The sequence below is a fragment of the Desmodus rotundus genome, chromosome X (genome assembly GCF_022682495.2).
Source record: "Desmodus rotundus isolate HL8 chromosome X, HLdesRot8A.1, whole genome shotgun sequence".
Taxonomy (NCBI): domain Eukaryota; kingdom Metazoa; phylum Chordata; class Mammalia; order Chiroptera; family Phyllostomidae; genus Desmodus; species Desmodus rotundus.
In genome coordinates this window covers 88,589,117-88,614,696 of record NC_071400.1, presented here as the reverse complement: position 1 = coordinate 88,614,696, position 25,580 = coordinate 88,589,117, and the positions used below count along the sequence as shown (strand labels likewise).

The 25,580-nt window shown below is 39.9% G+C and overlaps 1 protein-coding gene across 2 annotated transcripts in view; it reads left to right on the top strand.

Annotated features, from left to right (window-relative positions):
* The window catches only part of PHEX (phosphate regulating endopeptidase X-linked), a 169,103-nt gene that overhangs the window by 121,718 nt on the left and 21,805 nt on the right, over positions 1–25,580 (top strand). For both annotated transcript variants that reach the window (XM_024569898.2, XM_045203239.2), the window contains exons 16-17: positions 18,898–18,952; positions 25,480–25,547. In XM_024569898.2, the coding sequence (XP_024425666.2) occupies positions 18,898–18,952; positions 25,480–25,547 (123 nt within the window). The remainder of the gene's footprint in view (positions 1–18,897; positions 18,953–25,479; positions 25,548–25,580) is intronic.

The following is a 25,580-nucleotide window of genomic DNA, read 5'->3' as shown; positions in this document are numbered from 1 at the left end:
GACAATTCTATATATGTAGTAAAAAGTATGAAGACACGAGAATGAGAAACAGCAAGTTCAGGTTGGCGGTGACCTGTTAGGGAGAGGGTCGGCCGCTCCTGCTTGAGCCCCTGCTAGTTTCTCATTCCTCTCAACCCTCGCACCCTTCCTTGTCTCCATCTTCACTCCCTTACTTGGTAATAATATCTAATCTCATGGCATTAAGCACCTCTCTGTGCTGTTGAGTGTGGGGGATGGAATTTATGAAGACTTGCCACGGTTGACCACACGCGCCATACCTGTAAGTCGTAGCTTTCTCACTGGCCTCCCTGCTTGTGTCCTTATGCCCCTTCAGTCTATTCTAAATATAATATTGCAGCCATTTTAAGATGTTTTACAACCATATTTCCCTCCTTTGCTCAGAACCTGTTATCAGCATCCTATCTCATTCAGAGTAAGAGCCAGATTACTTGCAATGGCCAGAGGGCTCTTACCAGGCTGCCTTTATCTCCCCTCTGTTCAGCCACAGTAGCCTTCGTGTTCCTAGAGCATGACACAATTTTCCCACCTGGCATTTATACTCTGGGCTCTCTTGGCATGGGACAGCTTCCCCAAGTGGTCTGCAAGGTTCACACTCCCACTTCCTTCAAATACTTGCTCGAATGCCACCTTCTCAGTGAGGCGACCTGCCTGCTCACACTAGCTCCTCCTCCTTGCTAGCCCTCATCTGGACGGAACAGCCCTGCGTCCCAGCAGGCACATCTCCTTCGAGTTGCCCTCATGTGGCCACATTTGGGAATGGCAGTCTGCAGGACTGGTCTGAGAGTAGTAAACAGAAGGAAAACAAGCAGATGGTGGTAATTTTTGATTTTTACATTAATGTGTGTAATGAAATCAGTTGTTAAATATTTTGAATATTTTGAATGTCTCTCTTTACTATAAAAATATTCATTATTATCAAGAAAATACCATTTGCTTTCTCCCCCCAGCTTTATTGATATATAATTGACAAATAAAAATTATCTGTATTTAAAATGTACAACATGATGTTTTGATCTAACTCCAAGTTGAGAACTTCACTGCATATGGAAACTGATGATATTAGGAATATCAATTATAAACACTATAACAATATGAATTATATTTATATAATATGAATTATATTACTTGGAATAACCTATTGAGCGATAGAAAATTCTTATAGTATTATTTTAAAAGACAATGCTTTACATAATATTTGGTACATCAAAACAATATATGTAACATCCTAGAACATATAAAGTTATAAAGTATAAGAAAACATGATACATATACACCTATAAATCTACCACCTAACCAAGAACTGGAACATTCCTGATATCATTATTTTTTAAAATAAATTTTAAATCATTTAAGTATCCCTAAACAACATATGGTTTATTTTTTGTTTATGTTTTAGCATAAAAAGAATGATATGCATATTGTATGCAATCTTAAGCAACTGTGTTTTTTCAGTCAACATGTTACTAAGACTCATTCATATAGCATGTGACAGTAGTTTTTCATTTTCACTGCCATGTAATATTCCATCATGTGACTGTATCCCAGATTACTTACTTGTTCTACAAACCTTTTCTGTTGATAGACCTATGTTTCCCTCCCGCTAGGTTATTGCTGTTATGAACAGCACTGCTATATTTACTGGCTTGTAGGGTATGCAAATACTCAACTTTACCAGATATCACTAAATGTTTTCCAAAGTTAGTCTTCCAAAGTACAGAAGTGTTTGCATCAGCTCTCATTTTCATCACCTTGGCATTGGTAGACTTCATTTTCACCCATCTAGTGAATCAGCTCTTATGCAAGAAAAGGCATTGAGATAGTCTCTCCACCAATGTTTGCATACTCACTTTCCAGTGTCAGTGAGTGCCTACTGCTCCTTTGGAGATTTAAGTATGTCTAATAATACTTACGTCCCCAGGATTTACCCCTGTCCAACCTTTTTCTTGTCAGGGAAGTGCTGATCCTATGAGAGGTTTACCAAAGAAGTCGCCATTTCAGGGTAGCCCAGTGGTTTCTCAAAAGCTCATGAGCAGAGGGGGTTTGAGATGAACAATTTGAAGCAATATTTTAATTAAGAGATTCAAGCTGTTTCTATTTTCCTAATGACCAGTGCTTGCTCTCATTGTAAATTACATTCCTGGGCAAGATGACAAGGAATCCTTTGGGTGATTTTTTTTCTCTCTCCTTTCTGATTTTTCTGGACTACAAATTAAGACAGGTGGAGTTCCTTCTTATACATTTCCCCACTGGGTTTCCTGGGACTTCCCCCAGCCCCCAACTGCCTTCTATTTGCTTCACTGAAGAAATGAAAAATTGAGGTGATTTTCTAAAATGAACATCTTTATTGATTAGGGGCTGATTCTGACAGCATGTGGCCATCTGTTTAATTGGGTTTCACATCTAAGATGTAACTATACTTAGTAACATGATTTATGAGAATTTCATTCAGTTCCCATTATCATTTTCTGATTTATGCCACTTAAGCCTGCTTCTGCATGCAGTAGAGACTTGAGTAGAAAATAGAAGGGTTTTTTTTTTCTTTCAAATCCATGGCTTTGTGTGAAACTCTATGACTTGTGACCATCTTTCAATGTTAGATTTTTTTACAGGGTGGATAGACTTCCCTAGTTTTCTACCCTTGTCAAGCTGGATAACAATGTCCTCAGATACAAAGTGCAGTGAAATAATAATGGCTTAAGTCTGCTGTACGTGGAATTATACTCAGGAACTCTTGCAGAATTGAATTATATTTGAACTGATAAGGTGGTTAAAGAAGAAAACAAGGAGCTGAGGATGTTGGTGCCTGAGCTTGTGCTTCTCCATCTTAGTGATAACTGCAAAACAGGTCTACCTAGTTTTAGTACAGAAATCGTGAGAGCCTCAGCTGCAGACCTTGAGTGCCACTGATTTAGTTGTATGTCCTTGGTCAAGGTGTTTCTGCTTCCTGACCCCTGTTTTCCTCATCTGCTACATGTTGAGGTTACCTAGCCCACAGTGTTTTGGGTGAAGATTTAATGAGAGGAATTTGAAAAGTGTCAGAACACTGCCGAGCTTAGGGTTCATGTGTCTAGAACTGGAATGTCCATAATCCCGGGGATAGCCAGTCTGTCACAGAATAAACAGCAACAGATGAAAAATTGGGAAGGAGATATTTTGGACTTTTGATCTCAAAATATTTTTATCAATTAGAACACTATTTTTGTGTGCTGGGGAAACACAACCAATTTGGAAAAGTGTCTGACAGTTTGTGGATATGTCCTATGACCCAGAAATTCCATTTTTTGATGATGAATCCTTATGCTCACCAAGAGACATGTGCACAAATGTTCATAGCAGCTTTATTCATAATGGCAAAAACCTGGGAAGAACCTGATGTGCATGAACAGAAGAATAGGTAAATAAATAGCTATAGTCATACTGTTGACTATTATACAGCAATGAAAAAGAGCAAATGGCTCCATGCTACAGTACGTAAGAATGCTGCTGACTTAATGCTCAGTGAAACATTGCACAGTTCCATTCATTAAGTTCAGGAACAAGCCAATGAATCTGTGATTTAAGTGGTAGGAGAGAAAACAATGGCTATTTTTGTTGCAGTATTGACTGGGAAGGGGCACAGGAAACATTATCTTGATCTGGGAGGTGCTTGCACAGGTGATACACATGTAAAAACACATTGCATTCTGCCATTTAAATTTGTGCCTTTACTGTATGTATGTAATACCTCAACATATACAGTGACACCCTCGTTCCCCCCCATAAAATTATTTGGAACAGCGTATAGCATGCATTGATATTTTACATTAATAACAGGTTACCTAGGCCAAGCCTCCAGGGGTATAGACCAGCGATCAGCAAACTTTTCTGTGAAGGACCAGGTAGTACCTGGTTTTGTCTTTGTGAGCCATGTGGTCTCTGTTGAAAAATCTCAACTTTGCCACTGTAGACAATTTATACACAACTGAGCATGGCTGTGTTCCACTGAAACTATTTACTTGGGCTGCAGTTTGCCAATCCCTGTTGTAGAACACTTTTATTAGAGGATGGGACCCAGGGACCCTTGATGAGTGTTCTGACCCAGCTTTTAAACTGCTTTGCATCGAATCAGGTGGTGGTACCAGAAGTGGGAGGATGGAAGAGTGAACGGCTCACATTTGCTTTTCATTTCTACTAACATGGGTTGGTGTGTAGAATAAAACTCATTTTATATATTCAATATCAATGTGTATCTGCAAAGTACCTCATTTTAGTTTATCTTCATATGCCTCAAATAATATAAGGAGTTATTTTAAGCAAATAAAACCTTGGCTTGTAGACAGGTAAGGCCTAAGGGCTAACACCAGTGGTATCTGTCCCTCAGTTTAATGACAGATATTCTGCTAAAGAACATAAGCCTTTGTCCAGAGGCTGGGCTTATGTTAGCATCAAACTATAAAATTAATTCTGGCCCTGGCTGGTGTGGCTCAGTGGATTGAGTGCGGGCCTATGAACCAAAGGGTCTGCAGTTTGATTCCCAGTCAGGGCACATGCCTGGGTTGCGGGCCAGGTCCCCAGTGGGAGGCACGTGAGAGGCAACCACACATGGATGTTTCTCTCCCTCTCTCCTTCCCTTCCCCTCTCTCTGAAAATAAATAAATAAAATTAAAAATTAAAATTAATCCTGAAATCAAATATAGATTTATTTTGTTAAGGAAGTAACTGTGTTTCAAGCTGGGAGAATTTCTCATACTTCGTTGATTCTGCCTGAAACCATAAAGCGGAAGCTAAGTTAACAAATACTCACCTGTGGCCTCTGCTGGAATTGGGAGACCTTTTGGGAATAGTCTTCCATAGTTTGGGAGCTGGAAGGAAGGAAATTTGAAATGGCCACGTAATTCCACATTTCTCATTATCTAAAAGAAATCTTGACACTCAGAGCAACCCTTAGTAATTTTTTCCAATTATTCACTTAATATTTATACAGACCCCAGGGAGTCTCAGCTCCTGGTGTTCAACCCCTGTGTAGTCCCTCTCACACTGAATAAGGCTGACCTCTGTGACCAGTAGGATACTGTAGAAATGACGGAGTGTGACTTTTGAGGCTAGGTCATAAAAGACACTGTGGCTTCTGCCTTACTCTCTTGGATTGATCACTCCGGGAAGCCAGCAGCCATGTCATGAGGGCACTCAAGAAGCTGGTGGAAGGTTCCACATGTGAAAGACCCGACGCTTCCTGCCCATAAGCAGCACCCGCTGAGTGCGCCATCTGGGAAGCAGATCCTCCAGTGCAGTCGAGCCTTCCCATGATGCAGCCCAGGCTGACATTTTGACAGCAACTTCATGAGACACTCTGAGATACACCTCCCCCGTAAGCTGTTTCTGAATTCCTGACACAGAGAAATTGTGAGATAGTAAATGTTTATTGTTTTGAGCCACTATATTTTGGGATACTTCATCACACAGCAAGAGATAAACTAGTACAGAAGTTACAACTTGCCAGGTACGGAGTTCGGTGCTCGGGTATGTAATATCTTATGGTGCAGGGGTTAAGAGTGTGGGCTTTGATTTTAATTCCTGGCTTGGCCGCTAATAACTTGCAATTCTGGGCAAGTTACTTAAATATCTTTAAGCCCCAGTTTAATTATTTTGAAAATGGAGATAATAGTGATTAGCCTATAAAGTTGTCATGAAGATTAAAGAAGATAATGTATATAAAGTACTTGGAAGAGAGACTAGTTTACAGTAGATACTCAATAAATCTTAGCTATTAAGACTCCTTGCTTTTGAGGAGTTAGAAGAGACAGACTTGTTATTGCTCATTTATAAGTCATGATGAATGTATAACAGAAGGGTGTGCAGTGCATCCTGGGAGCCACAGAGGAAGGATAATTTTTTTTCTTTTTTTTATTGTTATTCAATTACAGTTGTATGCCTCTTCTCCCCTTCCCTCCCCCCCACCCCAGCTGAACCCACCTCCCTCCCCCACCATCCCCCCCGGTTTTTGTCCATGTGTCCTTTATAATAGTGAGGAGGGATAATTAATCCGGGAGAGACAAGATTGGCTTCTCCATGAAAGTGACGTTTGAGTGGGCTTTGAAAGGAAAAAGAAATTCTCTTGACAAAGAAGGTGGGGACATAAAGGAAATGCTAGAAGAAGGACTAGCTGTTGCAAAGACAACGGACCCAGCAGGGAATGACCCAGAAACAGATGTTGATATGGTCACAAATGCTGGGCGGGGGGGAAGAAGGAGTAGATGAGGGCCTTGTAAGCCATGCTGAGGAATAGGCCATGGGGAACTCAGTATCGTTTTCTTTGGGAGGCAAGAAACTTAAATTTCTTTTCCTTAGTTTTATTCTTAAAGATCATGGCTTGTAGAAGGGGTAGATTGAAGCACTTGGACCAGTTAGGAGTTTGGTAAGAAAAGAATGGAGAGGCTCTAAATTTAGACAGTGGCAGTGGTGAGGGGGGAAAAGGAGTGAATAAGTTAAATCCCAAAAGATTGTTCTCAAATAATTGTGTAGTGGTAATCCAGGTAGCAGTTTTCCAGCTTTCCACTGATGCTATGAAGGACTCCCATAAAATGGAGATTATAGTTGTCCTGTCCCGCTGTTCTTCACTAAGAGCCATTAATGTGCCAAACCTTGTGCCAGATATTTTAACATAGATGGGGTGGGACAAAAATAGGCTTATAGTGGTGAGTGTGTGAAACAGAGTTTATTTTTATATTATTATTTATTAATTATTGTATTATTTTCTGCATGAACAACTGAAATCTACTTTTGCCCCACCCTGTATTATCTCTAACCTTCAGGGTAGCTGTAAGCTTGGCATTGTGGGTCCACTTTACAGAAGAGGAAATGGAAGCTCAGAGAGGCTAAGTAACTTGCCAAAGACCACACAACTGGTAAATTGCAGGGCTGGGAGTATAACTCAGCTTTTCTAATTGTGTGCTGTTAGTCTTCACCCTACACTGTTGCAGACTGGATTGGAAGTATGAGAATTGCATGAAATGATATATATGAACACACTCTGAAAAGGGTGAAAAGCATGATATTAATGTATGTTATATCATGTCCTCACCCATGCAGTGGGGGATTGTTTCTGTTTGGTATGGAAAGAGTTATAGGATATGCGGGCAGCCAAGTGAAGGTCAGAGTGGTCCCCAGGTCCTGCTGATTCCATATCCCAAAGGGCCACAGTACCGAACAGTATTTCATGATTTCTGCCATAAGAGTGCTGCTCTCTGCAAGCCCTTTGGCTCTGCCCCATCATCGCCTTGCATCCTTGGAGTGAGGTAGAGTGTTGGGGGCAATATTTGAGAGATGTCATAAGCTACTTATAAAAGAATACTTAGATGTACTCTCAAAAAAGGTTTTACTTGACAAAATTTACTGTGAGATTTAAAAAGTTTTAAGTGGCCCTGGCTGGTGTGGCTCAGTGGATTGAGCGCAGGCTGCAAACCAAAGGGTCGCTGGTTCAATTCCCAGTCATGGCACATGCCTGGGTTGCGGGCCAGGTCCCCAGTAGCGGGCATGCGAGAGGCAACCACACATTGATATTTCTCTCCCTCTCTTTCTCCTTCCCTTCCCCTCTTTCTAAAAAGAGATAAATAAAATCTTAAAGAAAAGATTTCATTATAAAAAAAGTTTTAAATGAGCTGAAGTTAAGTCATGAACAGACTTTGAATAGTCTGCAAAATTGCCAGGTGATGCTCTTAGCAATGTTGAAGGGCACCTGCTACAGCCATTTGAAGACGTTCTTATCCTGGTCTGATCAAGGACTTGGAGGTCCTGATACAGCCCCTGCCTCTGAGACCTGACCAAGGAGGCAGCCAAGAATGCCATTCTGGGTAGTGTCACTGGAGGATAAGGATACCGTCAGCTGGGAAGCCCTGCAATCTCATGGCATTCCTGCTACTGTGGTTAGTCCAGAACCAATGCCCAGAGGGACCCATTTGCTACCTGCAGGGCACTTCGAAAACACTCATGGGGCGGGACAAATGTTTCCAGATAATAGAGGACTGAGCAGATTCGCTGCAGGGCTGGTAACAGAAAGCATGGAATGATTATCAGAGTCAATTAAAGAGATAGGGTGTGAGTGGGACACTCACAGGAAACAAGCAACCTGGATGTGAGCCAGAGTGAGGAGAGCACCGGGAAGCTGGAAAAGAGCTGTGGTGACTGGGACAGGAAGTCAGGGGGCAATCTCAGTCATTTATCTTCATGGTAACAATTTCACACGGCCTCCCTTGGAAAAAAATCAATTGTCTTTGATCCTATGACAAAAGTAGTTCATATTTATCATAGAAAATACCAAAAACTTTTAGATAAGTTAAAAATTGAAGTTGATATCATTTAAAAGTAGTCACGGTTAATAATTTTGTTGGAAACCACTCAAACTCATGTTTACATATACATTGTTTAAAATTGAAATTTTTTTTAATTGAAATTTAATATGTACTCATCCAATGATACTGCTCCCCCCATCACTGAGCATGGTAACATGGGTATTTTCATCTGTCACATATTCTTCTAAGTCATCATGCATAGTATTCCACCAAATAAAAGCCTTTTAATTTTCTTTACTTTCTTAACAACAGACATTTAGGGTATTTCACTATTGTAAAAACACCCCTCCAATAATGCATAGATTCTGATGAACAGCTGCCAGAGGGGAGGAGGAGAGGAGGATAATGGTGGAAAGAAGGGTAAGGGATCAGTCAAAAAACGTGTATGAATGACCCACAGACACGGACAACAGGGTAGAGACTGACTGTGGGAGGTGGGGTGGGATGGACAGAGGAGGGCAAAGGGGGAAAAATTAGGACAACTGTAATAGAATAACAATAAAAACTCTGATGTTTTGTGGCTAAATCTTTGTGCAAATCTGAGACTAATTTTTAAGTGTAAATTCCTACATATGGAGGAATTGCTGAGTCAAATGTTATCCATATGACCAATTTAGGGATTTTAAAATATATCATACCTGACTTCTCCTGAGAAAAGTGGTACCAGTTTGTATTTCCACTAATAATAGATGAGATTTTCTTTCTTACCAAATATACCTTGTAAAGATGCTATTGGAGGAGATAAATAAGGAGATTCAGGTTTTTTGTCCACCTGATATGGGAAAAATGTTAGTCACATTTTTATGCTTGAGACCACTATTGTCATGCCCGGATATGGATGATGAACCCACACAAGTATATGTTGAGCGTCTACTATTTTCCCAGGCCTGGGCTAAACATCACTGCCTCTAGTGTCAGTTTTGAATACTTAAGATACCAATTGTGTGTATGAAAGGCATTTTTTGGAATGTAAGTAGAGTATTAGTTACTGAGCTTCAAGTGGGAGGAAATTTGTGTTTTTTCTGCCAGATGGTGAACTATAGCAGTGGTTCTCAAAGTGTGGTCCCTGGGTCAGCAGCATCAACATCCCTTGTGATAAATGAGCATTATCTGGTCCCACCCCTGACTGACCCAATCAGAAACTCTGGGGGTGGGCCCAGCAATTCTTGTTTTAAGATCTTAACCATCAAACCTCTGCTAGATGATGAAGTTTGGGAAGCAGCAAGCGAGAAACTGCAGCAAATTAAAAAGAAATCCGGCTTGCTTGAGTAAAGATAGGGGAACTAACTCATTCTGGTGTGCCTGGGACTGTTCCAATTTTAGCACTGAAATTCCACATCCCAGGAGCCCCTCCCATTCAGGGCAAATAGGATGGTTAGTCATCCTGGGGAAGAAGAGGAGGTTCTCTTTGTTGCAGCCTGAAGGTAATTCTGGCAGAATAAGAATAGAAGGGCCGGTAGAGAAGGTTTCAAGATGGAGGGCAGATTTTAGAAGCTGCATTCTGCTTGTCAGTTCTAGGCTGATAGATGTGGTGGCAGGAGGTTACCTGCAGGAAGCCAGCAGATGGCTAAGGCATCTTGCTGAATCCCTTGACGTGACTCACAGCTGTTAGAATTTGATATTTTCTGGAAAGGGGAAGGTTGGTTTTCACCAAACTACTGCAAGGTGCCAAATTGAAAAAAAAAAAAGCCACTATTAATCTTAGCAGTGATGACAATGAAATCCCTACACAGCAAAAAACATAACCAAAAGTGCTTTGCAATTGCAGTAATTTCCATGTCTCAGTTGATGGCCCCCTAGATTCCAGAAGAATGGTGTCTGGTTTATCTGATTATAAGAACTAATCTTGAATAAGATGTAACACTTCTTTCTTAGAGTGAGCATTCATCCTGGATTTTCCAAGGCAGGTGCAATTAAAACTATTTTTGTCTTTTTGTACAGTCATAATTTATAAGTCATGTAAAGTTTTAGTTTTGAAAGAATACCCTTCAAAATTATAATAAAATATTTAGTTGTATGCTACCAGCATGTTGTTGAGAAGTGGTGAAGAGAGAGGAATGAGACAGGAGGGCTGATTTATATACATCAGCTAAGTTAAATATAAGTGGTTCCTTATTTTTACTAAATAAACCAAGAGTTCTGAAATTGTTTGCACATCAGGATCACCTGGGGAGCTTTTAAAGCGCACTGATGCTCAGAGCTCCGTCCCAGAAAATTGTGGTTTAATAGGTCTGGAGCAGGGGTTGAACATGGCTGTATTTTAACAAATCTCCTCAGGGATTGTAATGTGCAGTTGGGGTGGAGAATCTTTATCCTGATCTAAACCAGTGGGTCTCAACTAGCATGCACCGGAGTAACCTGGAGGGCCTGTTGAAAACTCTGGACCCCACCCCTAGATTTCGTGTTCTAGTAGGTGTGCAGTGGGGCCCAATCATGTGCATCTCTCACAAATTCCCTGGTGATACTGCTGCTCATGCTCTCAGACCTCGCTCTGAGGACCAGTGCCCTAAACCATTCCTACCTCAACCCCCAGCTGATGTTACAGTCATACCTGTTCCCCTTAGTATAGGCCTGTTTGTAGATAACATCTCTCCCAGAAGACCTCTACACATCTACTCCCATGTATCCAGTATTTTGTTTCTTTGCTGAATTTAAAACCTTTTAATTAAAAATTCACTTTAGAGAGGTTTGGTGTCAGTTGTCCTTCTTCTCTAGATATTGCAAAATAGGTTTTTTCCCCTGGTTTTATCCTTTCTCTCTCACTAGGTTGTAAGTTCTTTGAAGATATTTGTACACCTAAAGTTACCTTTGTTACTTGGAACATCATTGAGCTTTTATAAATGATAGTGGTCAGTGATTATGTATGGAGATAGCATAGTCATAACCAAACACAATGATTCCCAGTTGTTTTTATAATGTGATTTAAATATGCTAACATCTGTAAAATTAGGGTCATAAAATATGTCTATTTAGTGAACTATAGAACTAGAAGGAATTGTACAGGACAAGTCAAGTCAAATAGGTCAGCAGAACTACAAGTGACTCACCAAGAAGTATGATAATGTTGCAATAAGTCCTGAAATGTGGACTGATAATATGGGTTAGTTCAGTAATATAAGCATACACTTCGGCTTTTGAAAATAACTGTTGTAACATGTGCTAGAATAAAGGCACATTACTACAATCATAAATCCAACAAAACACGAAACTTGCTATCATTTGACAAAACTAATAAGACAATGTAATGTAATGTGATACAGTCAGTCCCTTAACAAAAATATTACACGCATAGTGAAAGGAAACAGACACAGATACATACTCGGTGGGAAGCCCAAGTATATCTCTCCAGTGAAAGCAGCTATATCAAATAACTGTCCCTCATAGCAGTTATGCCACTAATACAAGAGACTGGAACCAACAAAATTCCTAACATAGAAGGCAAATGAACCCCAGAACTTGAATAGTGGAACGTGTCCCCATGGCGGTATTGAATATGGCAACATCAAGAAGTAGCACATTGGTAGTACTAATACTACCATGTAGTGTTTTAGACTTTGGCCAGCAAGAAGTGCTCATACGTATAGGTACTTCTTAACCCAGTCACCTCCTTGAGTTTCACACGGTGCAGATTCCATTCACTCAACAAGTATTTATTGAGTGCTTACCACATGCTAGGTCGTGTTCCAGCTCTGGAGATACTGCAGTGAAAGATAATAAAAATAAATAAAATAAAAATTCCTTTTGTTATGGAGCTTGCATTCTCATTGGGGAAAGACAAACAATAATATATAGAGTAAATAAAATGTAGAGTATCAATAATGGTAGTATTACGGTGAAATATACAGCAAGAAAAGGAGATAGGATAACACATCTCTTCTTTTAAAAGCACCAGGCAGGGCCTTAGTGAGAAGTGACGTTTGGGTAAATATCTGAAGCTAACTATGCAGACAGCAGTGGAAAGAAAGTTCCAGGTAGGGTAGGAGTGGGGAAAAAGGGAAATTATTATTTTTTCATGTATTCCCATGTAGTGTGAATGTGCTATACCTGAGTGTATGTGTATGTATGTACGTGTGTGTATGTATTTGTTTCCTTAGGTCTAAGCTGTGGGATAATGGGCTAATTTTGTTTTCATCTCTATCTTTGTGTATACTGAAAAACCTGGTTAATGTCATTTTGCAGTAAATAAAATGGATACTGAAACTCAGACACATCAGGGCATTTAACTTTTCCTGGAAAGCTGTAGCTATAGTTACGATATAACTTTATGGCTGTAAAGCTCAAACAGTTGGACCTGCCTGGGTTAATCGCCCTCTGATGCAATCAGTTCTTTGGCCACTGTGTCCTTAACAAAACAGTCTATGTTTTTAGTGGTCAGCATTTTGCTAAGACTCCATCCAGGTTAATCAATATTCACTGATATGAGAGCTATGAGAAACTCCTGTAAAAATGAAAGGTTAAGGCAACTAGAAAATCAAACGAAGGCCTCAGTGGTTTTCCTGGGTGCAGGTTGGAAAAAGTGAAATTTTTGCTAACAAATAATGAGGTTATTACAACATGTAGACACTAATACTTTCTTTTGTCAGAATTTTAGTCTTTGGGATTTTATAATCATAATCTGTATTTTTCCTTGAAATAGAAATGAAACTTGAAAGTGTTAACAAATATAACAACAAAATACTACTATGTAAATTTAGTTAACTATAAACTGTTTTTTGATAACATTTAGAATTTTCTGTAATATACACATTTATTTCTAAAAGAGTTAATTTTAATTACACACATTGATTACCTTTGATTAATCAAGTGTAAAAACATTACATTTATACCCAAAGCTCCTTTAGCTATCTGTCACCCCAAATCTCCATCATCTCCCAAAGGTAACCACTCTGATCACTTTGACATATTCTACAGACCTTTTATGTACATTTATACACATCAGGGTGTGGCAAAGGTAGGTTTGCAGTTGTATACATAGCAAATAATGCAATAATTAATAAATAACAAGAATAAGCCCTGGCTGGTGTGGCTCAGTGGATTGAGCGCTGGCCTGTGAATCAAAGGGTCACCAGTTCGATTCCCAGTCAGGGCACATGCCTGGGTTGCAGGCCAGGTCCCCAGTTGGGGGCATGTGAGAGGCAACCATACACTGATGTTTCTCTCCCTCTCTTTCTCCCTCCCTCCCCCAATCTCTAAAAATAAATAAGTAAAATGTTTAAAAAGAGAATAAACTCTGTGTTTCTCATACTCACAACTGTAAACCTACTTTTGACCCACCAGTGTATTTATACTGATAGGACATTTATTTAAAGATATACAAGGTATTTATATATCTGTATTCGTGCCTTGCTTTATTCCAGCAATATGTCTTGGATTTGGTTCATGCTCGGCTGGTAAGGCCTGCTTTTTTCTTTTCATTTGCTGCATAATACGGTTATACATAATTGTCATTCACCTCCTGATGGATATTTCGTTTGTTGCACTTTTCTTAATTATAGCAACACAGCAATCTACAGATTAAGCCATGACTCCACAGTGCACATGAGCCAGTGATTGGGCAGTTGTTCTTTATTTTTCTTTTTCTAATTGTTGCTCAAGTACAGTTGTCTCCATTTTCCCGCCACCACTTTCTCCCGCCCCAGCCACCCCCACCTCCCAGCCCCACCCTCAATCCTACCCCCCTTTGGCTTTGTCCATGGGTCCCTTATGCATGTTCCCTTCTTTCCTCCCTTTTCCCCCTCCTTTCTCCCCTCTGGTTACTGTCAGTTTCATGATCATGGTATCTCCCCTGACAGGTATTAATTTGTTCTTTATATCCATGTCTCTGGTTCTATTTTGCTTGCTTGTTTGCTTTGTTGATTAGGCTCCACTTATAGGTGAGATCATACGGTATTTGTCTTTCCCCACCTGGCTTATTTCACTTAGCATGATGCTCTCTAGTTCCATCCACGCTGTCACGCAGTGGTTCTTGAAGTGTGGTCCCTGGAACAGCAGCATCAGCATCACAGGCAAGCTTGTTAGAGTTGCTGATTCTTTGCCCCCTCCTCAGGACCTACTGACTCAGAAACTCAAAGGTTGGGGCCTGGTACTCTGCATTTCAGTAAGCCCTTCAGGTGATTCTGATTCATGGTAAAATTTGAGAAGCACTAGCAGGAATATATGTGTACATATGCACAGAGATATTATATATATATACATATATATACACACACAGACATATACATATACACATATACAGTTAGTTCTGCTATAACATGACGTACGTGTTCCTAAACATCACTGTGCTATGGCAAATTGTACAATAAAAGCCACAAAGCTTATGGAAGAAAAGGGGTTAGGGACACAATAATCAGAAACTTTATTGGCAACACAAAACGAAATCTAGGCGCCTAATGAAAACAATAGCACAGCTTTTGCCCATGTTAAATGGGTAAATGTGTAAATGCTACAGTGAATGTGGTGCTTTTCCTAGAAAAGACCTGAAGTTTGCTTGTGGAAGCGGGCGCTGGAGGACTTCCAGCTAGCGAGTTATTGTGCAGTGGATGAAGAAGGGTTATGTGAAACTGAAAGGGAAGTTTTAACATCAGATGTGGCTTTTAACATATGCAGTGAATGGAGGTAGCTGGTCCATGTTGGGATGTATGCATTTTGTGTATTCCTACGTGGCTGAGCTCATTTAGGTGCAGTTTTCTGCCTTCATCTAGCATTTCTTGTGAAGGAAATGGCACATAAGCAAATGTGAAATTGGAGTTTTGCCCTTTTTAAAATATTTTAATTTTATTAAAAATTTAAATCACAGAAACAGAATGTACAAACAATGAGAAAATGGGGAAATGATTAGGTAGAAAAAATAGATGAACACAGCCAGGGTGTGTAGCAGTCTCCATTATCATATCAACGCCTCCGACCCTTCCTCCTGTAGGAAACCAAGCTGTGTCATTAGAGGGTAGAGGGATTGTATTCTGTTTCTGCCCACATGAATTCTCCACTCACAGAAGCCTGGATATACCTGCAGGACAGAGTTCAGAAAAACACTACCAATACCTTGAACCTGCTCTTTGGCCAAAGTGGCCAAAGTAACCCACCACTTGAGGTCTGCCTCCACTTCATCCTGGATCGAGTCTGGTGTGTTCGAGATACCCACTGTCTTTTAAGTGACTCAGCATATAAGGGTGCTGTGAGAACTATTGCCTTCTTGGCTTGAATTCTATGTCCTTATTGCTCCAGGTTTTCCACTAATATATCAGTCATGGTGGAACAAATTTGCCTTTCAATACGAGTGTTATAAGCAGAACTGACTTTATCTACATACGTTTACACATATCACACATAAATGGGCCCCATGCACCCATTTGCTGTTTTTTCCACTTATCTCACTTACCTTCTTCATTTGATAACATCTTTTCAAGCTTTCTCTAAAGCAGCACTTACTAATGTTTTAAATGGTATTTAAAGCATTAAGGGATGATTAAATTGCTTTCTCCAAAATGCTTGCAATGACTTATACTCCCACCAACATGCTTCCTACACCCTGGACGATATTAGCTATTATCAAATTCATTAATTTTTGCTAACCCAACAGTTACATTTCTCTTTCTTCTTCCTCCCTCTCATATGTCTTATGTTCATATACATATATATATATACACACACACGTATGGATGTGTGTACACACACATTTACACTGCGACGAATGCCTCCCATAAATATACTGATAGAAAAAAGAGCTGCTTTAAAAGTGAAACAGGTGGTGAGGCAACGCTGAAATGGGGAAGAAGGGACATAAAATAGACATGCAAGAAAACCTGACAAATCCTATTAAAAGGAGAGAGAAAAAGAATTCCCTTTTCATTTCTTTATTTATTTTTTTACTTCCACCTTTGGTAAATGCAACTTAATCCACTTCATGAGATAAGATATCAAGTTGGCCCTGTTGGGATTCAATCTATCACTCTTGCCAGTTGACATCTCCAAAAATGCAGCTTAAACTGTTAATCCATTCACTTCAGCAAAACAGTCATGAGGCCATCAGATTCTTCTGTTGATCGGAGTTGGGCTCCATGGCCCCGACAAGCTGGGAAGATACAGCTGATCAGGGAGTGTGAGGGCTGCCGCCTGCGAGTGTGGAGCCTCTAACAGCAAAAGTGCCAGAAATGGAGGCTCATGCAGGTGTCAGATGTTTTCCTGTAAAGAGATTGGCAGTGGACATAAATGCTTCCAGTGGGTACATTACCAAGCAGGAAAGCCAGAATGCTTGAGTAATTAAATCACATTGGTTTATGATCATTGTTCCTATTAGGAAATACCATTGTTTTTTTATGATATAATGTGTGAGATAGAATTTTCATATAAGCACTGTGGTTTGCATATATGTGTAATATATGTATGTGTGTGCATATATACACACACACACATATATAATCATATATATATACACACACACTGTATTTTGCTGTGTATAATGAGCTCCATGTGTAATGCACACCCACATTTTTGCGCACATTATACATGGGATTATTATACCCATGGTATGTAATTATTATACCCATGTATAACGTGCATCCTTATTTTTCCCTCAAAACTTTGGGCAAAAAAGTGCACGTTATGCACAGCAAAACACGGGTATATATTTCAAAATCAGAATGAGTTACTAAAAGTAATTGCCAACAAGAGGATGGAATATTGATATAAAGATGCACAAGATATTATTAAAGGAAATGTAGAGATTAAGATGATGACTAGGATGTTGTCCTTCAAAGTCAGATGCGTTTTCCTTTGTGTGAGAGCAGCAGGAAGAGAGAGAACTACTCTCTGGAATCATTTCTGTTTTGCAATTAGATTTTTGCACCTTGAAACCTCAAACTATGATATTATTAAGAGAATACAAAGAATATATTATACATACAAATTACATAGAATTAACATTTCATTTCTAAATTAAGAACTTGCTTTCCTACCCTCGTTTCTCATAGTGTCCTACCATGGAGGGCAGGTAGGAAGAATGTTGATAAAGCACTTTAACTGATAAAAACAACTTTCAGTCTCAAGGGGCTTTGCATAGTGGCTCTGGCAAGGACACTGGAGAAGGCGTCTCTCTTTCTCTGTTTTTGTTACTATTCTTGAGATGACTTGCAAGTGCAGCTCCGAGGATCCACTCAGGGTGTTAAACTTAGTAGTGAGCTGCGATGGCAAAGCAAAACATTTCTCCCACTCATCGCTACCCGAGGCCAGCTACATAATTTGCAGGGCGCAGTGTAAAATAAAAATATGGGGGCCCCTTGTTCAGAAAGCAGGAAAAAATACTATTAAAGGTGTTAAAATATAAAGCTTTATCCTGCTTCTGTGGCCTCTCCTTCTCTAGACTGATCATTTATTAAAATTTGCTACTTAATGCTGTTGTGAGAAAATTAGAATTTCAAATCTTCATAATTGTACTGTTCATCTTTATAGTGTACAATGCCAGTTTTAAATGCAATTATAAGAGCTTTCAACTTGTATGTAAAATCACCGAAATGATACAGTTTGTATTTTGTAGCTTGTACATGCATGTATTTTGTTCTTAACCAGAACAGTAGAAGCGGTGCACAAAATTAACTCAGCTGTTTTTATTTCACTTCTTAATGCACACACATTCTACCAACAGTCTGTACCTTTGACTTACTGATGAGTGAGAAAGGACTGCAAGGAAAAGAAACTATGGGTCACTTCTTTTCCTTTTCTTCTCTGTCATCATTTTTGGTGTATATGGTTGGCTAATGTACAGAAGTAATAGGAGAATGAAAGAGTTTCACAGGGTTCCTTAATCATTCATGTTCCTTAGAATGCCTATCAAAGCCAATTCTGGTTCCAGTGGAAAGAGCTGGGGCTGTCAGAGCCCCCACGTGCTCGGTCCTAGATGTAACATGCTTACTCTGTACTCACTTTGAGTCTTGCTGAACTCCCACACAGTATGGGTCTGCAGGAGTTCTGTGCTCCTGGGGAGTATCATGAATGCTTTATGCAAATGAGGCATCTAGGAACCGTGGGCGCACATATCATGCATGGCTCCTTTGCTCACACACATGCTTCCTTATCCCCTTGGATGCTCCTTAACAAAATCACATTCAAACATAAAATTAAGAGTTTCAAGACAGTGACAGAAGACCATGAAGTCCAGTTCAGGGTCCTTCTGCATGGGAGGCCCTGTTTGATCACACAGGTTGTGTGTCCATGAAGGTGGCCCTTTCTGTATTAGGGCAAGCTGTTGGATAGCCGGGAGCCTCCTGCACACTCTGTGTATGAAGGACTCCAGTTCACAGCAGTCCGGAATCTGCCAGTAGTGTATCCATGCAAAATGATTTCCTTGAAATTTATGTAATGTACTTATTTTAAATTCAGTTCAATCAATACCATCATAGTGACAGTTGGATCTCTTAGAGGGCCCCGACTCCATGAGTACCTTTCATATGGGCCTTTGAAATGTCAACACTAAAGCTGGAACCAGGTACTTAGTATCATCAAATCAATCTCTGTATCCCTTACAATTTAGTTTGTTTCTTTGTCTTTCTCCCAGGATTTCCAGCAGGAGAGCTCCAGAAGCCTTTCTTTTGGGGAACAGAATATCCTCGGTAAGTACATGAGTAAAGAAAGCAGTTGTTGACAAATAAGAATGGACAGGCTGCTTTGGCAGAGTGTAGAAGTAAAAATCAACAACACCAAAAAATGAAAACCAAAGCCAGTGGTTGTTCAGCAGAAAGACAGCGTGGAACCTGGCATGGGCTGGCCCCACTCTCACCATTGTAGGTATTTGTCTTCTGATTCTTCTCACTGGGGTGTTAGGACTAGACAGAAAAGCCAACTAGTACATATGTAGCTTTCATTTTTATTCATTTATTCACTTACGTATATACTCAAACTGCAAATATTTGGACCTTGAAGGATTGTTGGGATTTGAGTTGATGGTGATGAGTCTAAAACCATTCCAGATAGGAGAAACAATGTGAGAAAAGGAAAGACCTGTGCTTATAGAGCAAAGACTCTAGTTTGGCTAGGCCAAGTGGTATATGAAGGAAAGCAGCAGAAAAGAAGCCTAGAAAAGAAGGTTGACATTTGATATTGGAGGGCTCTGAATGTCAGATAAGGAGCCTGGACATTAATAGGCAATAGAAAATATTGAAGTTTTTAAGCAAGTAAAGGTAATCAAATTTGTCTTTAGAAATATAACCTTGGTAGCTATACAATAGTTCCAAAATTGACAGTGTCTAGAATTAGGGATATTAGTTTAAAGGCCATTAATAGCAACAGATTGTAGACTTATGTAATTCAGAATTTCTCTCTACAGTGGCAATTCTGATAATATTCATTGTCAGAAATATCGCCACTTTTGTTACGTGCCTTTGCTTGCCCTGGTGATTTAATGCACTCAAAATGGTCTTGATTTTAGAAGTTTAGTCTCGTGTTTTGGCTTGGATACAGGATAATTTAAATGTGATTAAATACGGTTTTGCTTTGCGCTTCCTCAGGAGCAGACCCTATGACAAGGACCGAAGTACAAATAGTTCTTTTGGAAGATGATACCAGGGAACACCAGCAGGGGAGAGAGGAAGTGAGATGAGGGAAGGAAGCCAATAAGTTGTTTCATAGGAGTTTTCTATGGCTGCCATAATGAATTATTACAAGCTTAATGGCTTTAAACAATGTCACTTTATTATCTTATTGTTGTCTGGGTCAGGAGTCCAACCTGGGTGTCACTGGGCTGAACACAAGGTGTTGGCAGGGCTGCGTTCCCTTCTGGAAGCTCTGGGGAAGAATCTATTTTCTTGACTCTTCTAGCTTCTAGAGATGGTCCACCTTCCTTGGCTCATGGCCCTTTTCCTCCATCTTCCGAATTTGCGAAGTTGAATTTCTTTGACCATTCATCCATAGCCCCGTCTTCTTCTGACTCTACTCTTTTGTCTTCTCCTTCACTTTTAAGCACCCCTGTGATTACATTGGGTACACCCAGATAATCCAGGATAGTCTCCCTATTTTAAGCTCAGCTGATTAACAACCTTAATTCCCCTTTGCTGTGTAATAACATATTCGTGGGTTCTGGTGGTTAGCAAGTGAACATTTTTTGGGGTGGCTATTATGCTGCCTACAACACATCTGTTACAAAGCCAGTTATCACTCTGGACAGTTGGGGCCCAGTCCTGCTGCAAAAGTGTAGAATATGCTTCAGTGTGATCGTATCTTGGGGCAAGGGAGCTGGGTTATTTATCCTACACTCACCTTCTGTCATTGATAGGGGGCTTCCACCAGGTGTATTAGTTCCCTGGCATTACCCAGCCTAGACCAAGAGGGCTCTGGTGGCTGGAGAAAGTCCTCAATCAATTATGTATGGTCCCTGACTTATGATGGTTCAACTTATGACTTTTCATCTTTACAATGGTGTTAAACTGATACACATTCAGTAGAAAATGCCCTGGAAATTTAACCTTTTCCTGGGCTAGCAATATGCTGTATGATGCTCTCTTGTGTTGCTGGGCAGCAGCAGTGAGCTGCAGCTCCCAGTCGGCCATGTGATCACGAGGGTAAACAACCGATAATCTACAGTGTGTTCATCGTGTGAGATGATTTTGCCCAACCGTAGACTAGTGTAAGTGTTCTGAGGTTAAGGTAGGCTAAGATAAGCTGTGGTGTTCTATATGTTAGGTATATTAAATGCATTTTTGACTTACAATATGTTCAACTTACGATGGTTTATCAGGATGTAACCCCATTGTAAATGGAGGAACATATGTAGTTTCAGGTGCCAGCAGTTGGAAGTTGTGAGATTGGTGTGCTCAGAAATGGTGAGCGCCGAGGGGACAGGAGCAGGCATCAAGGAGACCTGCTGTAGGAAAGCAGCCTTGTTAGCATAAATGAAAATGAAAATGGTTATTGCCCAAATCCATTAATATCAACCCAGATCTCAGCTGCATAGTTTTCATGAGTGTTCAGATATTTGGAATCAATTTTCCATATTGTTAAGATTAGAAATTAAGGTATATTTATATAAAATTAGAGGTTTAGTCTAAATATTCTCTAAGCTCCCTTCAAACTAAAAAAGTCCAGGAATTCTTTGATTCTGCTCATCACTAGCATTTTAACTGAACTTCTATTATTGTGGTTATATACCTGGAGACTTGGAAATAGCCTGGTTTGGTTTTGAAGGTATTGATTCAATGAATTTATTTATTGGGTCTGTGAGTTGATTTTCTGATATAGAAGTCAAAATTCTAGGAACTTAGGAAATAATATTAGTGTCTATTTGTTCAACCTTCTGTGGAGCCATATTTGAGACTTGAGTGGGAGAGATTTGCATTTTATCCCTAGAGAGTTCTGTGTCTGCACTGAAGCCATCCCTCTTCTATTAAGGTCGGCATTGGGAATACGGAGATGCTGGACACATGGGAATCTCAGTCCAGTGAGATGGATTCCCACACGTGCATCTGATCTGGATGGATAGCATTCAGAACTAGCTACTGCTTATCCTTTCTGCTTCCACTGGTCAGCCTAGCCTTCCCCTGAGTGTTGGATCTAATTATGTATAAATTGGTAAGCTGAATTGTTGTCAGAGGAGAGAATCGGGATTTTAAGTGGCCTAAGACAATATATCCCAAAGTGTGTGTTCCATGAAGTAGTAAGAGAGGTAAGTCATCCTCCCTTTCCCTTTGTTTGGAGAATCACAATACTTAGCAGCATAAAAATTCATAAGAAGCTCTCAAAGAAACTTATTTCTATGTGTTTAACCCAGAGGTTACTAAAATCCCTCTTTCTCTATGTTTTAAGAAATGCTGCTCTAGAACTCATGACTAAAGAAAGAGTTGAAAGCACTTGAACCTCATAACTTCATATCTTTTTGAAAGAAAATTAAGGTGACAGAATGATTTACTATATTTGAGGGAGGTTGCGAGAGTGTTCAGCTAGAGACTACACTAGACCAAGGGATAGAAGAAATAGGAAAGCGGTTTCAGGTTAACATTAGGGAGATGTGTTTGATTTAGAAGCACCCGAAGACAGGGCCACCTGAGAAGGGGGATGACCTCCTGGTTATTGAAAATGCCGAAAGGGGAAGTCTTAGGACCATGTGAATGGGTTTTGTAGAGGGGGCCTATGCATGAGCTAAAGAGTAGAACTAAATGACCTTAAAGATGCTTCCAAGGCTGAGATTTTTGTGAATTTACATTTCAGGCATAGAATAGCCCTGACTTGATGACTGCTTGAGATCAGGGTTGCTCCAGGCAGCAGTGCAGCTGATTCCCTGTTGACAGCAAACCCTGTGCATTTGTTAAATCCATTGGGTAGAAAGAACAAAAGAGAAACTGAGTGGGTGGGAAAATTGTCATCTTTGCCCTTTTAGTTTTGGAAGGCTAGATTTTCTCTTCAGGAGTCTTCTTATTGTGGCCAGCCAGTCACATTTTAAAAGGCATAAAGCTTATTTATTTTTACAACATGCTGATTTAAATAATGTTCATTGATAAAATGGAAGATGTGAATTTAGTATCTTGAAACGTTATCATTATAAAGCTTAGTCATATAAAATTATTCCTTTGTCTCTTGTCCAAAGGATTTCAGTTATGTGCCTGAGAATTGGAACTTACAATGATTCAATCATTTTCTGAATTCTCTATAACCCTTGGCAAACAGGAAGCTCATTGGAGCAGTCCCTCTTAATGGACATTTACTGCAGAACAGTTGTTAGAAACTTCCATTGTTCATTTCTTAAATTCATCCTGTCAACAGCATTGACCAAGGCTTGTAGAGGTTTTGGTATGATTCTCAGGGCTGACAGGTCTAGAAAAACGAAATGTTACAGGCTGCACAGTGATAGCTACTGCCGCAAAAAATTAGCAGTATGTAAAATTACAAGTTTGTCCCACACTGCTATGATAGCTCTATGATTGAAATGCATAATTTTACTCTTACTTCTTTAATGAAGGTTTGCAATGATGGAAAAACAGTAGGAAGCATTTTTTTCAAATGCAAATTACCTTGCAGGAAAGAAATAACAAAGGAAAGAATTTCCACCAAGGGGAAAAATTAAATCTTACAGCACTTCCTTGGGTATAGTTGAGACAAACAATTAGCATGTTAAGGATCATTACGTCCTGTAATAACTGTTGCTTCAAAAATTGTTGTTCCTTTCCACTTATGGGTCCTACCTATTTGCTGGGTTACTTTGATGTTGCACATCAGTAAGCAACCGTGAAATATTTTTAGCATAATTGCAAATCTCAGGAAGTATCCTCATAACAAGAATTTTAAGTTGTTTATAATCCTCATCCACACATTACATGACTAAAATAAGTTACATGTCAATCTGTCACTTGCATGAAATGATAAAGTCAATCAATTAGTTAAATGGTTGTTGCTTTCTCACTGTGTATGAGGTACAGAGAATTTAGCAGCAGTCAGGTAGATAAGGGTTTGATCTTCATGGAACTTAAAGCTGAGACAGATGATCCCAGACACATTTATGAAGCCCCCTTATTGCTTTCTTCACATATCATTAACATGCTTCTGTTTCAGTTACCTATTTCTACACAACAAAGAACCACTGAGCAACCACTGTTGTCACATGAGTCTGCAATTTGGGCAAGACTCAGCCAAGACAGCTTGTCTCTGCCCCATCTGGTGTTTGTTGGCAACTTAACTGCGACCAGAGGATCTAAGATGGCTTCGCTCACATGTCTGGTGTCCCAGTTGGACTGACTTGGAATGGCTGGGGCCTGGCTGGGCCTCTCTTTCTCTCTCTCTCTCTCTCTCTCTCAATATTTTGTTTATTTATTTTTAAAGAGAAGGGAAGGGAGGGAGAAAGAGAGGGAGAGAAACATGGATCAGTTGCCTCTCGTACATGCCATGATCTGGGACTGAACCCACAACCCAGACATGTGCCGTGACCAGAATCCAACCGGCAGCCTTTTGGTCTGCAGCGTGATGCACAACAAACTGAGCTACACACGTTAGGGCTGGGCCTCTCTCACTTTAAAAGAAGTCTCTCAGCTGTTGGTGTCTCTTGCTTGCTTTACTAGGCCTTTGTGGCTCCATAGGATTAGTTCAACTTCTTTACAGTGGAGTTGACTTCCAAGGGGGGGGTGGGATTTGAGGCTACAAGTTCTGTCAAGGGCTAGGCCCAGAAGCCGCATTCAGCCCCTTCTGTTGTGTTCTGTTGGTCATAGCAAGTCCTGAAAGGAAAAGGAAATCCAGATTCAAGGGAAGGGAAATACAGGGTCTGGCACAAATAATGCCCCTTTTTTAATGATAAAATCTTTTATTACAAAATCATAAGCATGTAATTCTGTGACAGAACACTATCACACTCAAGCACACCATGTGACATTTTAGGTGAAATGTTCAAATTGCTGTCCGCCTCGTGCGAGACATTCACATGCCCTCCCAACCACACTCAAGCAGGCCTTCCTTCTGCCGGACCCTGTGGATTGCCTGTTCACGGGAGGAGGGGGCACTGCATTCAGGGTGTTTGGAATTGTCAGTAGTCACCCTTGTTGATAATCTACCACATGCATCTTCAGAGGTGAAGAGAAATGACAAAAATGTCTTTTCGAAATCTGGTTAAGGCTTTACAATCTTTGCCATTCAGTTGTGAGCTTGTCTGTCACAGAAGCAGAGGAATATGACTCCTTTTGACAGCAGAGTGATCCCTTTTAATCTCTGCTCAATTCCTTTTTTATGACTACATTTGGAAAACAATTTAACTTCTGTGTCTATAGTGATTTTTCAACAGGTTCTCAGATAAAAAATAAATGGTACGTTTACTGACAGGATCTTTTTAAACCCTGCCACTGCTTTGGGTGTTTATAAATATAAACTACAGCTAGAGCTGATATAGAATCATAGAAACCTTAGGGCTGGAAGGGACTTTAGAAACCATGTCTTTTACAGGGTAGGAGAAATAAGGCCCACATGTGGTCGTAATGACAATGTTAGAATTTGTATTTTCTTTGTCCATTTCCACAAGAAGTTTCGATTTTTTGTAGTTTTGTGGTTATTAGATCATTTCCATGGTTACTAGAAAACAGATTATCTTGGCTTTTCATTGAAAATAAATGAAAGGATTATGCTCTGAGATTAATGCTTATAATTTTCTCCAAATTATATATTTATGTTGTAGATCTCTGAGTTATGGTGCTATAGGAGTAATTGTTGGACACGAATTTACACACGGGTTTGATAATAATGGTAAGTACTTATTCACTGGATAAGCTGCTTTTA